This window comes from Phocoena sinus, chromosome 1, assembly GCF_008692025.1.
Source record: "Phocoena sinus isolate mPhoSin1 chromosome 1, mPhoSin1.pri, whole genome shotgun sequence".
In the NCBI taxonomy this organism is placed as follows: domain Eukaryota; kingdom Metazoa; phylum Chordata; class Mammalia; order Artiodactyla; family Phocoenidae; genus Phocoena; species Phocoena sinus.
Window position 1 is genome coordinate 151,486,987 of NC_045763.1, and position 14,784 is coordinate 151,501,770.

At 40.8% G+C, this 14,784-nt stretch overlaps 2 protein-coding genes across 4 annotated transcripts in view; one reads left to right on the forward strand and one right to left on the reverse strand.

The window, feature by feature from the left end:
- SRGAP2 (SLIT-ROBO Rho GTPase activating protein 2) overlaps positions 1 to 924 on the reverse strand; it is a 236,444-nt gene extending 235,520 nt beyond the window's left edge. Inside the window, 1 exon segment of the mRNA XM_032611585.1 lies at positions 792 to 924. The gene's annotated coding sequence lies outside the window, so the exon portion shown is untranslated.
- FAM72A (family with sequence similarity 72 member A) lies at positions 230 to 13,785 on the forward strand. 3 transcript variants are annotated; one of them, XM_032611658.1, is made up of 5 exons: positions 230 to 587; positions 1,834 to 1,847; positions 4,851 to 4,928; positions 8,681 to 8,805; positions 12,611 to 13,785. In XM_032611658.1, the coding sequence occupies exons 1-5, from the start codon at positions 450 to 452 to the stop codon at positions 12,703 to 12,705; spliced, it is 450 nt and encodes a 149-aa protein (XP_032467549.1). In that variant the 5' UTR covers positions 230 to 449; the 3' UTR covers positions 12,706 to 13,785. The 3 variants fall into 3 exon arrangements, with proteins under 3 accessions (XP_032467549.1, XP_032467540.1, XP_032467556.1); XM_032611649.1 differs by lacking the exon at positions 230 to 587 and having other exon boundaries at positions 1,596 to 2,559; XM_032611665.1 differs by lacking the exons at positions 230 to 587; positions 8,681 to 8,805 and having other exon boundaries at positions 1,596 to 2,559.
- The last annotated feature ends 999 nt before the right edge of the window (positions 13,786 to 14,784 follow it).

Here is a 14,784-nt window from a genome sequence, read left to right on the forward strand (position 1 = left end):
ACTTCCCGCGCCTGGAGAAAGGGCCGCACCGAGAGAGGAACAGGGAGCAGGAGCGGCGTGGTGGTTCAGACAGGCAGGAAGCGGGGAGGGGGGTGAGAGGTGGGGTCCTGAGGCTGCACGGGAACCGGGGATAACTGGAGCTTCTGCACACGCTTGATAGGCGAGAGGGCAAAGGGAGGATTACCTTGGGGGTGAGGGAGAAGTTAGGAGACTATCGTGGGCCGCGATGTTACATGGAGTACTAGGATATTAGCAACTTTGGGGACCCAGATATAGGTCTGGGAGCGGGAGTGCGTGAAGAGGAGCCATTCCGGGCGGGCCGGGGGCTGGGGCAGGGGAAGAGCCCCGGAAGCAGTGCGGAACACCCATCCTTCTGGGTCCAGGGCTGTAACCCGACAGTCTGCCAGGACTTGGAGACAGAGAAAGAGAGCAGCCGATGGTTACGGGTGATGCCAACGACGGTTGCCCGAAGGTGGACCAAGGCTGCTAGTGTGCAGAGGACTTGGGGAGGGGGCTGGGTGCAGACTGCGCGGCGGCATGTGAGCCAAGGCAGAGTCCCAGGCAGTACGGTAAAGGGCGGAGATGCAGTCCTAAAGAAGTATTTGGGCTGTACTGGGAGATTGGGAGTGGGTCAGGAGGGAGGCGGTCTGAGGGATTTCGGGCGGCAACGCTAAGGCGACGCCGAAAGCAGCATCCGCGCCCTCTCCTTCCCGCCTCTGCCCGGATTTGTTCAGTCAGGGCTCCAGCTCCGCGGCGGGGAAGAAGAAAGGGGAGAGGGAAGGAGCCTTTACCTGGCTCTGACGCGACGGGTCCTAGGCCCCCGGCTCCGCTTCCCACTCAGAGCTCTCCTCCCCTCTCTTCCCCGCCACCCGCGTCTACGCAGATCGGTCCCCCAGTCCCCTGAGGAGCCTCCGCCAACTCCGCAGGACCCCGCCGGGAAGCAGAGCCCACCCCCTTGCCAATCACCGCCCACTTTCTATCGACCGATGGGGCCTGTAGCCAATAGGAATAGGTGATCCCAAGAGGCTAGGAATGAGGAGGGGGGGCTGGCGAAACTTGGAGGTGTGACTAGCACAACCGAGGCGTGGTCACAGATTAAGCTCCTCCCCGGGTTGCCGAACCCCAAAGTAGAACTGATGGGCGGGATTAAGATAGAACCAACAGCCAAACACATACTTCTGAGAGAAGGCACGACCAATTGGACCGGGGTAGTGAGGAGGGGCGTTGCGGAGAATTTTAGCCAATACAGAGTAGAGAACGGCGGGGACTGTAGAACGTCTTCCAATGAGAAGCGCGAAGGGCGTGCCTTGCCGCTTTCACTGGGGCGGGAGTAGGTTTCGCCCAAACCTCCCGGAGCTGACCAATGAGATCGGAGGAGGGGCCAAGCTCGGCCAACCAGCAAGCCGAATTTATCTAGGCACCGTTACTGGGGCGGGGCGTAGATCTCCTGGCCACTAAAGTCTCGTCAGGGGCAGGCTCCCGAGCCTTCCAATGAGGGACGTGGGCGAACTCTAGTTCTCCCAATGGGTGCGCAGCGCTGGCAATTCAAACTGACAGCCGGTTGGAAAGGCAGAGAGCGGAAGAGGGAGCGAAAAACGACGTGTTCAGTGGCAGAGACACCAACGCCGACGGAGCCCCCAAAGCGACCTCTGTCCCGCCCCACCAGCACCACCGCGAGCTCTGGAGCGGCAGCTCGGGAAAGACTTGAGGGAACGGCGCGGGGCATGAGGGAAAGCTGAGGAGAGGGAGTCGCGAGAGGAACGACGCGAGAGCCCGCACGCTGAGGGCTGGGGACTGCCAGGAGAGAAGTGAAGAGGGCGGCCCGCGAAAGAGCAGAGCGGAGAAGGGTCGCGGGATGATTAAGGAACACCCGGGATTGCCCGGTGGGAAAAGCTGAGGGGATTTCTGAATCCTGGGGAGAGGAGAAAGATTTCCAAAGAGGACGCGTGGGTAGGGACGCTTAGTCCGCGATCCGAGAGAGGAATTGGAGCGCTCCGAGGGAGGGGCTTAAGGGGGAAGCTTTAGATAAAAGAGCCTGTACGGGAGAAGCTAAGGGAATTGCAAAAGGAGCAGGAGCTAAAGAGTAGAGGATCCTTCAGACTGGAGAAAGGGGAAACTAGAGAAGTTCCCGAGGCACCTTGCAGCCTGCCTCCTCCCCACTTCAAACTCCTCTCTCTTCCCCGAAAGTTAAAGAGAAAGCCAAGGTTGCTGCTTCTCCCCGGTTTCTACTCAATAAATATTACTTTTACCCTCCCACGGGAAAACAGAAAAGAACTCATTTCCTTCTCAATTTCCGGGCTTAGAAAAGATCGAGGCCTCGCAATTTGATTTTTCGCCTGGGAGAATCAAACTAGGGAGGGTATTGCTCTATTTTCAAAATCCCACACCTCATCCTTCCCCGGACGCCATGTCTACGAGCAGCTGTAGTTTCAATGACCGGCGCGTGTCCATCCTGTGTTGCAAATTCTGTAAACAAGTGCTCAGCTCTAGGGGAATGAAGGCTGTTTTGCTGGCTGACACTGAAATAGACCTTTTCTCTACAGACATCCCTCCTACCAAGTAAGTCATGCTAGTGGCGGGCAACGGTAGCCTTTAACTAGATGGGAAAATTGTATGGCTTGAACCTCTGGGAGTCAACAAGGAGGTTATCATTTTGGTGTTCCAGCCACTCCCAGCAGTCTGATGATCCATCCCCCTGGAGTTTAACTAAGGGGGCAGACTGTCTGGACAAACTGTGGTTTAGCCAGAGTGGTCAGTCCTGATGTAATGCTTCTAGTTCAGTTATAGTCATGTGGTCCCTTCAGTTGAATCCCTGGCTACCGTGCCCTGACAGACCTTCCTCTCACTGGATCAAGTCCATGACTGAGACGGTAGGTAATTCAAGCAAGATTTTCGGTACTGTTGGAGAAGAGAGGTCATTTAAGTGTTTTTGATGTTTGTTCCTAAAGTTTTACTCCAAAAAAACATTCCCTAGCTTTCTACCAATTTTTTGCAGTTGGCATGCTGATTCAGATCCATTGTCCACCTAATTCAGTATTCTTTTCTTATCATCTCCCTGTCTCTCTCTTTCTGAATGAGAGAGACATATATATTTTTATGGGATGAAACAGGACTTAGCCCTCAAATAATCCCTGTCACCCATAAAGCTTATTTTAGATATTATGCATTGGTTTGCATACTCAAATCCTTTTAAATTCTGTTTTCAGTCACTACCCACTTTTAGGTGTAGAGTCCTTAAGAATTTGCTTCCATTTGGAAAAATAGCCATTTTATTTGACTCAGATATACCTTTTTCTGGCTCTAAAAGGTACTTTCTCTTTCTATAGTCCACGTATATGTGCCTTTACATGCTTTTCAAGATTTTGCTCTTTATCGAAACTTTATCATTAAAGTGAAAGAGAAATTATCCAAAATGCACATGGACAGCTGTTCTTTGGACACAGAGCCAGAGAAGGCACACTAATAAGCAGACTACTTTAAAATGAATTTCATGATAATGATAGAAACTTTTTAAAAATTAAATATACTCAAAGCTGTGGACTCTTCCTCCCTTGAAATCTTATCTTCATTGGCTTAAGTGTAGTCATGCCTAATGGCAAAGCCAAAGGCCCTCATTTATTGCAAAGATAAATGGGCTATTATAAGTACCTCTGTGCGTGTGTATGTGTTGCAAAAAGAAAAAGCGCTAGACAATAAATCTAGAACCTACTACTGCAAAGTTTCTATGATTTATTGTCCAGTGCCTTTTCTTTTTAGTAGCACATACAGAAACAACAGTTTTAAATATTAACCCATTCGTCTTTGCAATAGCTATGGTAAGTATAAAGTAGTCATAAGGAGAGCTCAGATATGTGAATTGTTAAAGGTTAGACCAGAGTCTGGAGTACAATCAGGTCTTTCCTCTTGTCTTCTCTTCCATGTAGGGGTTATAATAGTGATGGATTAATGTGCTAAGATGTATATGAATCAATGAACACGTAAGATGTTTTGAATAGAAGGTTTGTCATATTTATAGTGAGCTCACAAATATTAACTTACCCTTACAAAATATACTAACTTTCCCTTACAGTTTCTTTTAGAGTCTCTCGCAGCTCTTTGAGTCTACAAAATTCATGCTAAATCGTAATCAAAAGTACATTTTGTGGCAAGGGTATGGAAAAATGGAACCCTGTGCACTGTCGGTGGGAATGTAAAATGGTACCACTACTATGGAAAATAGCGTGGCAGTTCCTCAAAAAAATTGAAAATAGAATTACCATATGATCCAGCAATACTACTTTTGGGTATATATCGAAAAGAATTTAATGCAAGATCTAGAAGAAATATTTGCACACCCATGTTCTTAGCAGCATTATTCACAATAACCAAGAGGTAGAAGCAGCCCAAATGTCTATCAGCAAATGAATAAATAAACAAAATGTGATACATGCATGTAATGAAATATTATCCAGCCTTAAAAAGGAATGATATCCTGCCTGTCACATGCTATAACATGGATGGACCTTGAGGACATTATGCTAAGTGAAATAAGCCAGTCACAAAAAGACAAATACTGTATTATTCCACTTATCTGTGGTATCTAAAGTAGTCAGATTCATAGAAACAGAAAGTAGTGGTTGCCAGGGGCTGCGGGAAGAGGGAAATGGGGAGTTGTTATTTAATGGGTATAGACTTTCAGTTTTGCAAGATGAAAAAGGCCTGTAGATTTGTTGCACAAAAAATATGAATACACTTAACACTTACGAACTGTCCACTTAAAAATGGTTAAATTAGTAAATTTTACGTTATGTGTTTTGCACAACATTTTTTTAACAATACATTTGACTATCTCTATACTTTTCCCTCTCCAGTGCAGTGGACTTCATTGGAAGATGCTATTTCACTGAAATTTGCAAATGTAGACTGAAGGACATCGCATGTTTAAAATGGTAATGTGTGGCAATATTCCAAATAGCCCTGGGTTTGGGAGATGGATGTTGACACCGAAGCACAGAGAAGGGTTCAGTGGGCTGCATCGAGCACTGTTTATCACCCATGCAATGAACTGTTGAAAAACCATTTGTTACTTAGAACTGTTTTTCAAAAGGGTCTTATGACACTTTACCTTTGAATGTGATTTTACAATTTTTCAAAGTGCATTAGCAAATATCTGCTTTAACTTTCAGAAAATGGCAATGTAGTTTAGAGGGAAAAAAAAAAACAAAAACACTTGGATTTACAGTCATAAAAATCAGGCTTGAGCCCTGCCTGGCCCTACCCTTATTCTCTTGTTATCTTGAGTAAACTTCTTAAATCTCTAAACCTCTGAAACTCTGTTTCCTTATTTAATTTATATCTTAAGAAGACAGGTATCTTCTTAAGATAGATAGGTATCTTCTTAAGATAGAAATTAAAATATCTTTCGTGTTTACCTTACAGAGTTGTTGTAAAGATCAAGTGAATTACGAATGTTAAAAGGCTTGGTAAACTATAAAGTACAAGTCAGAGGTCCCCCCATGTGCGAGTCATTGTTATAGAGGCTGGAAATCCGGCAATAAAGAAGACAAAGTCATAGACCTTTCGACATTATATTCCAGTAGGAAGACAATTGATCAGTAAGATATTTAAATAAATAAGATCTTGAATAGGGTGGGAAATACTCCAAAGGAAATAATAATAATAAATGACAGAGAATAATAGAGCTTGAGAGAATGATAAGAGCTATTTTAGATAGCATGGTCAGGGAAGCCTCCTCATGAAAAGGTAACACTGGAGTTGAATTCTAAAGGATGAGACAGGGAGGAGCCAGAGGAAGAATGTTCTAGGCAGAGGGAACAGCCAGGGCAGAGAACCCAAGGCAAAGAAGAACACGTTCAAGGAATAGAAAAGACAGTGGCCAGTGTGGCTGAGAGATTGTGAACATCAGGTGAGAGTAGTATGGGTAGATTAGTGATGCAGTCAGAACCCAGATAATCTAGAGCAGCGCCATCCAATAGATGTGTGCAAGCCACATACGTAATTTAAAAATTTCGAGTAACTACATTTTACAAAGTGAAAAGAAACAGGTGAAACAGGTGAAATTAATTTTAATTGTATATTTTACTTAATCTAATAGATTCAAAAAATGTCATTTTAACATATAACCAACATAAAAAATTATTCATGAAATATTTTACATTCTTATTTTTTATTCTTAGTCTTTGAAATTTAGTGTATTTTTATACTTCCAGCACATTTCAATTCAGGCTAGCCAAATTTCAAGTACTCAATAGCCATGTTTTGGATAGCACAGATCTAAACTTTGGTAGGAAGGGTCTTTGGGTTTTCATTTTTGGCCAGTGGAAAGCTATTGAAGGAGTTTTAACAAGGGAGCAAAATGATCTGAGGTGTCCCTACTAGAAAGCTCCATGAGAACAAGGACTTTATTCCTAGCACCTAGAACAGTACCTGACACATAGCAGATGCTCTGTAAACATTAGCTGAATGAGTGAATGAATGAATGAATACAGGTGGTAATTAAAGCCGTAGAATTTATTCTTACAATATAGCCTTATAAATAACTGCCAGTCCTAATCCAAGAACATCTTTTGCTTTCATTTGTTTGCCTTTCAAGCCGATTATGATTAGAAGACATGTTTTAGGTGGGCTGGTACCTTTTATAGTATTTTTTGTAGGACCTCACAAAAATGACTGACTCACATCTCACAGGGGAGGAACAAGCTATAAACAGGAATTTTTACAACTCAAGGTGTAAGCAGTTCATGTGGTCATTAAAAACAAAAACAAAAAAACTTCTAGCTAAAATGTTCCCTGTATATTCATTCTATTTAATAGTGACCAGATAGGAAAAAAACCTATGGAAGAATGAGTTATTTCTATAAAAACAAAAATAAACAAATGGGACCTAATGAAACTTCAAAGCTTTTGCACAGCAAAGGAAACCATAACCAAGACCAAAAGACAACCCTCAGAATGGGAGAAAACATTTGCAAATGAAGCAACTGACAAAGGATTAATCTCCAAAATTTACAAGCAGCTCATGCAGCTCAATAACAAAAATACAAACAACCCCATCCAAAAATGGGCAGAAGACCTAAATAGACATTTCTCCAAAGAAGATATACAGAATGCCAACAAACACATGAAAGAATGCTCAACATCATTAATCATTAGAGAAATGCAAATCAAAACTACAATGAGATATCATCTCACACCAGTCAGAATGGCCATCATCAAAAAATCAAGAAACAATAAATGCTGGAGAGGGTGTGGAGAAAAGGGGACACTCTTGCACTGCTGGTGGGAATGTGAATTGGTTCAGCCACTGTGGAGAACAGTATGGAGGTTCCTTAAAAAACTACAAATAGAATTACCATATGACCCAGCAATCCCACTACTTGGCATATACCCTGAGAAAACCAAAATTCAAAGAGAGTCATGTACCAAAATGTTCATTGCAGCTCTATTTACAATAGCCAGGACATGGAAACAACCTAAGCGCCCATCATCGGATGAATGGATAAAGAAGATGTGGCACATATACACAATGGAATATTACTCAGCCTTAAAAAGAAATGAAATTGAGCTATTTGTAATGAGATGGATAGACCTAGAATCTGTCATACAGAGTGAAGTAAGTCAGAAAGAAAAAGACAAATACCGTATGCTAACACATATATATGGAATTTAAGGGAAAAAAAATGTCATGAAGAACCTAGGGGTAAGATAGGAATAAAGACGCAGACCTACTGGAGAACGGACTTAAGGATATGGGGAGGGGGAAGGGTGAGTTTTGACAGGGCGAGAGAGAGTCATGGACATATACACACTAACAAACGTAGTAAGGTAGATAGCTGGGGGGAAGCAGCCGCAAGGCACAGGGATATTAGCTCGGTGCTTTGTGACAGCCTGGAAGGGTGGGATGGGGAGAGTGGGAGGGAGGGAGACGCAAGAGGGAAGACATATGGGAACATATGTATATGTATAGCTGATTCACTTTGTTGTAAATCAGAAACTAACACACCATTGTAAAGCAATTATACCCCAATAAAGATGTTTAAAAAAAAAAAAAAAAAAAAAAAAAGAATGAGTTATTTCTAATCAGAAGGATAACCCTGGAGACAGTAAAAACTTTTGCAACTTTCTCTAGAAGCTATGGATTTGCTTCATTTCTGAATTCCTTCAAAAACACTGAGACTAAAATTAGATCAGCCAGCTTGTGTTCGGTTTTCATGGGCTCATGCTGTCTTCCTACTCCTCCATCTGTTGAAACAGTTTTTAGGTGCTGGCATGGACCTGAAACATATAAGAACCCAACTTGCCACAGTCCTGGGGAGAGCAAAAACCTTTTATCCACAGGTCTGAGTTTATTTAATGTATTTTGTCTATACAGCCCATCAATTTTGGACAAATCACAACCTTATGGCATTTAGAAACTAGCTTCTGAAGGGGGAATGCATAAACAATACTAGCAAAGAAACAGAGAATATGTCACTCTTCTTTCACTTAAAGACTGTTTTCCCACTTGGCAGTAGAACTGTAACCATTATCAGAGTAACTCCCATCCCAAAGATCCCAGCAATGGAGGTTGTTCGGAGAAAATGAGATCTTTATATGGTTTGTCTGTTTACATTAGCACATAAAAATGCTTACATGGTCAGATATTACCTTGTATCTAATAATATTTACTTTCTCTTTTTAGTGGGAACATTGTAGGTTATCATGTGATTGTTCCATGTTGTTCCTGCCTTCTTTCCTGCAACAATGGACACTTTTGGATGTTTCACAGCCAGGCAGTTTATGGTATTAACAGACTAGACTCTACTGGTAAGAAACAACAGACTCAGACATTCCTCTAACTATTGTCTACCAAGACTTGAGTGAACCTCTCCATAGATCATTTCAGGATCCCCTCTGAGACTTTCTCACCTGGGTTGGATCCACTAGAGTGAAACTTCGATCCTTTTATCCCAAACATTTACTTACAGAAACTACTAGCCAAAATTCATGGCATTTCTATTTCCATCATCATATTTAGGAGCCTCAAGCTTGGCTGGATTTCTTGGCCTTTTAAAATTAATATTTTAATTGCTCTATATTTCTGCCTTGATATATAATATGGCTCCAGTGAATTTTGGAAGAATTTAGATTTGACAGTCAATTGTGTGTATGGGTCTGTGTGTGTGTATGTGTGTGTGTGTGTGTGTAAGAAAAGGGAGGAGGGGAGGCTAGGGTCATGGGGAGCTGGGAGAAAGGAAAACTAGGTAACCTCTGTACTTGGTAATGTTGCTTCAGGATAAAAATAGCCATTTTGACATCTATATTAATTAACTATGATGAAATTTCAGACAAGGGAAATATTTAATACCAGTATGTTTTACTGATTATTTAGTAGAAAAATACACAACCTATTCTTAAAAGATATTTACATAATACATTTTATATTGTCTGGAGCCTTTCAGTTTTGTTATAGGACACACGTTCTCAATGTCTAATATCTGCTTACACAGAATACAAAGTTGACTTTAATACAAAGTTGACTTTTAGTGGGACTTTTTTAGGGAACTAAAGTTTACAGAACTTTAGTATACAGAACAAGTTTAAAGAACTTGACAATCCAAGTTGGCACCAACATTCTCAGGTTTTTAAATGTATGTCTTAGTCTTCTTCAGAACTTAAAATATACTTCTTTTTTTGAAGTATGATTTGCCTTCACAGACTAAGAGATCATGAGTTGTAAGCTAGGTTGTCAGTGTCTTTGAACCCTCCAATTATGCTTGGGTTTTTATAGACTCTAACTTTTTTTTTTAATCACCTGGCGTTCAGTTGTGGCTTTCAACCCATCATTTGGAGGCCTTAATTTAATACTCTAGTATGTTAAGAAGGCCATTTTGAGCAAGGACTTATCTGAACCCCCCTAAGTGAGATATAGCTTCCTAATTTAGGCCTCCGGTCTTATATTTGTGTTGCTCCTGGGACACATTAAAGGAAGTTTCTGCTTTGATACTATTTTTCCTGCTTCATAGAATTCAAAACACAGGGCGGAGGTTTTTCAATTTTGATTTACTTTTTAATATTGGTCAATTTTTCAAAGATAAAAGCCCAGCATTCTACCATTTGCACTGAATCTAATCCATGAGAAACAGATGTATCACAGGATTTCCTTCCTCCCTTCTTAACAGAGAAAGGAAGGTGCTGCTTCTGTCAGATCCAGTCTCTTAGTTTATTTTTTCTCCTTTGAACCAATTGTGCCGAGCCACTCACGTCTCTGAGTATCGACTCCAAGAATATCAAACTTCTCCTTTGTAACCCTAATATTATGATTTGAAGGAAGATTTTTCTAGATGCTTCGTATAAAACAGGAATTCTCATGGCATTGGAACTGTACTTGAATCACCTGAATCGGCAGCATCAAAGTAATACGTACACAAGCTTAATAAAATTCTATAATGTTTAGACTGAAAGGGCCCCAGGAAGTCTATGTTCTAGGTTAGCCTTCACGTGTAGACCTGATTTCCTGAGACTCTCCTGTGGAGGCTTGGGAAACCTCAGTTCAGATTCCGTGGGACTGGCAAATGCCCTCAAAGGAAAGTTGTCTTCAGCTCTCCATTCACCTTTATGGGTTCTAATTCTCCCTTAGATTTCTGCCTAGTGATTCCTTTCTATCCTGTCATCTCTTCAAAAGCAGAACATCATCCATTCTCCGGGGGAAAGAAGTGTTTTTTATTGAAAACAATTCAAACATACAAAAAAATTACAGAAAATAATATGATAGACATCAATATGCATCAAATAGATGCTAATTTCTTGCCTGATTAAACTCCAGTATCTCACCCAATAGAGACAGTTCATTGTTTCCGCTATTTTAATAATATAACAGTGTGCATCCTTATACATGTCTCCTTGGGCACCTGTGCAAAATAGGCAGTTAGAGGAAAGGACGAGGGATGGGCCATGTTTAAGATATATATTGTTTTTTCGTTTTTAATTCACAGAATGGAATGCCCAACAGAAATAAGAAATGAACTAAATCTACACATATGGACAGGCAAATCTCAAAAACAATGTTGAATGAAAAAAGCAAATTAGAAGAGATACATATAATAGCATACTATAAAAAATTTATATACACAAAACAATAATATATATTGCCTGTGGTTATATACATTTGTAGTAAAAGTAGTAAAAAACATCCATGGTGTACTGTTAGTGGTGGAAACTGGATTCAAACCAAATCTCCAAACCCTGGCTCATTCTATTCCACCATGTGACCACTATCTTAGTATGTGTGGAGTGGATGCCCAGAGTTGCTGAGTCTTCCCTGTGCCCACACTGACAACTGGACAGCTTGAGATTTGCTTTCTTATTGGCTCTCCAAGAGGTCAATTAATAATGGTATTTTTTTTCAATTCAGTGCTTTCAAGTTATAATATAGTACGTGCCCATAATAAACCATCTTATTATCCCCTACCATATATGTGGTCTTGTATCGTATACCAGTGCTGGATTCTTTAATATGATATTTGACTGTTCTTTCATAATGAGGCTTTAGACTGTCGTTTTGTTTATTGTACTGACAGTTACAACCTGGTCCTAAAGTTTATAGTTTTACCTTGACAGCCTCTAGCCTAAAACCCATGTATATCAAGGATTACTGTTCATATTATAACTGGCTCCAAAACCCTGCTTTTTTTAACCAGAAGAAAGGCACCAGTGACTTCCATACTTGTTGAGGAGATGAGGAGGCTTATTCAGGCCTTTCCCATGCTCCCTCCAAGAGAAATGTAATCTAAAAAGATGTTATGAGATCTCCATTCTTAAAAATCATTAAAATAGGGCTTCCCTGGTGGCGCAGTGGTTGAGAGTCCGCCTGCCGATGCAGGGGACACGGGTTCGTGCCCCGGTCTGGGAAGATCCCACATGCTGCGGAGCGGCTGGGGCCGTGAGCCATGGCTGCTGAGCCTGCGCGTCGGGAGCCTGTGCTCTGCAACGGGAGAGGCCACAACAGTGAGAGGCCCGCGTACCCAAAAAAAAAAAACAAAAAAAAAGAAAAAAAAAAAAAAAAAAAAAAATCATTAAAATAGGGCTTCCTGGTGGCGCAGTGGTTGAGAGTCCGCCTGCCGATGCAGGGGACACGTGTTTGTGCCCCGGTCCGGGAAGATCCCACATGCTGCGGAGCGGCTGGGCCCGTGAGCCATGGCCTCTGGGCCTGCGCGTCCAGAGCCTGTGCTCCACAACGGGAAAGGCCACGACAGTGAGAGGCCCGCGTACCACAAAAAAAAAAAAAAAATTAAAGTAGATTTGAAAGTTCTCAGTGTAGAGTGATTATGGTATAATGTAGCTGGAGGCAAGGTTTGAGGAAATGGACTCCTGAGATCTTTTTGAATTCCAAGATTCTAGAGTTCAAGCCCTTAATTAAAAGTGTTTAAAGAATGATTGTATTCTAGATGTTGGATAATTTTAATATCTAGGTATCGATCATGTTATTTGTGGTTCATTCTTTAATAGGTTTTCTCTTAACTGCTAACACTGTGATTTGATATAAGAATGTTAACATATAAGGTTTTATATATCGTGTTCTGAGTTGTAACAGTAGTCAGCACCAAATAATTTTATGAGCTTTTCTTTTCAGGTGTAAACTTCCTACTTTGGGGCAACTTGCCAGAGGTAGAAGAGAGTACAGATGAAGACATGTCAGATATCTCAGCAGAGGAGTGTATTAGATGAATAGAATTATAATATATATAATATTTAAACTTTTTCCTATGTTAAAAAATATATTAATGGACCAATTCAAAAATTGTTAGTAAGGATGTGCCAGTGATTTATTTTTTTGGAAAACAAAAATGGGACATTTGTTGATTTATTTATTTTCTGTCTCAAATTAATTACCTGAGTTTATTGAACCAATGTAGTCCTTTTCTTCTACTTCTGCTTCTACTTCTACCCTTCCTCTCTCCATCCCTCTTCCCAGTATAGGTGTACTCTTAAATTCCGATAGTAGAAGAATCTTTCATGTGTCACTCAACTATCTCCCAATCTAGGGACGGTTTTCTTACAACTAGATGCCAGATGCTGTTAATTTTACATTTGAATAAGGGGCATTAGTATCCACACATATATCACCATGCTTATATCCATGCATAAATCTATGCACATAACCATGCATATAAGCATGTATATATGTGTGAAGCGCAGCTGGGAATTAAAACTTAACAGGGACTTTGTAAAAATAGGCTATTAGGTTTCCATGGGTACTGGTTATCATATGTTATATTGGTGATAACTATGTTAATATGGAACGAGACTTTGTGAATGTGTGGAGAAATCCTCTTGATTCCTCAGCATGATGTTAGATAAATGAATTTGCCAGGAAATTATCAATATATGCTGTTTACTAATATTATTTATTTACATTCTTCTAAAGTCATATGGATATTGTATTATGAAAGCCAGATAACCTCCATCTTTAAGTTTTCCCATTCTCCGGGGCTTTTTCTGTGAATAGCAAATTTTAGATGAGTAGTCTCAGTCCTAACCCTTAAATAGAAAAAATTTAAAGAAGTGGTTTGCTTAAGCCATTGTACATTATAAAGAAGGTTTTTTAAAATTTTGTTTTGTTTTGTTTATCTGCATTCAGAGCCACACAGGAATAAGAAACTGGGATAGTGTTGGATTCTTGTTTTATGAAAAGCTAAAATCAATGTATCACCTTAACTAATATTTTAGCCAAAGGCATTTTGTCAATAGTAATACCAAAACAGACCAAGTTACAGTTTTGTAAATAAAGTTTTGTTCTAAAGATGATCAGCCTTCCTTTAATTTTTAATTTTAGCCACTTTTCTTACCTAAAAATATAGAGAAAAATATTTCTTATTGTACCCATTTTTCTTACCTAAAAACATAAAAGTGTAGAGTATAAGAGGTAACATTTATTGCATGCTTGCCATGTACCAGTAAGTGCTTTACACATTTAATTCACTTATTCCACACAAGGAACCCATGAGAGGTAGGTATCATTATTATTTCTTTTTTACTGATAAGACAGGTGGGGCATAAAGAGGTTAAGAAGCTTGTCTAAAGTCACATAACCAGTCAGAGGCATGGCCTGATTCAGACAGACAGACTGACTCCAGAGCTCCTGTTCTTAATCATTACGCTGTACCCCCTGAGCACCTTCAGACATGAATCAGCTATGATTTTATTTAGCTGGGACACATGCTGGGTAACAACTACCTTGTTATGTGCTCTAGGTGAGGGCCTCAGTGACTGATTTTAAGGTTGAAGAAACTCACTGGATCTTAGGGTAAAACTGACCTGTGGGCACTGACAGGATCATTTGCTGCATAAAGATGAAAGATAAAAGATGCTTCAGGAAATGCTGTTACTAGTACTGGAAAACTTTTCCAAAAGTCTTTCACCCTGACTATCAGCACTGACAGAAGGTCACCAAAAGAACCAAAGGGATGAGTGTGGAACAATTTGGTTTGGATTTGGTTTTTTTTTTCTTTAAACTCTCCTAAAGACTCTGGAACAAGGTGGCATAATGGATAAGATAAAAAATAAATTGATACTACATTATATACTTCTTCAGTTAACTTGTTCAGTTAGAGAAGAAGAGTTTAATGCTAGAGTAGACAATGTGGCAAGTTTGGAATTCAACAGAGTTCATCTGGTTTCTGTTCTGCTCAGGCCTTCAAATGCTATGGTTGACTGAGGAGCTCTTTGAAGAGCAAAGCGAGACAGAGGTTCACTGATTGAAGCAAACCCCAAATGTGATCCCACCCCAGCTGGAGAGTATTTCAA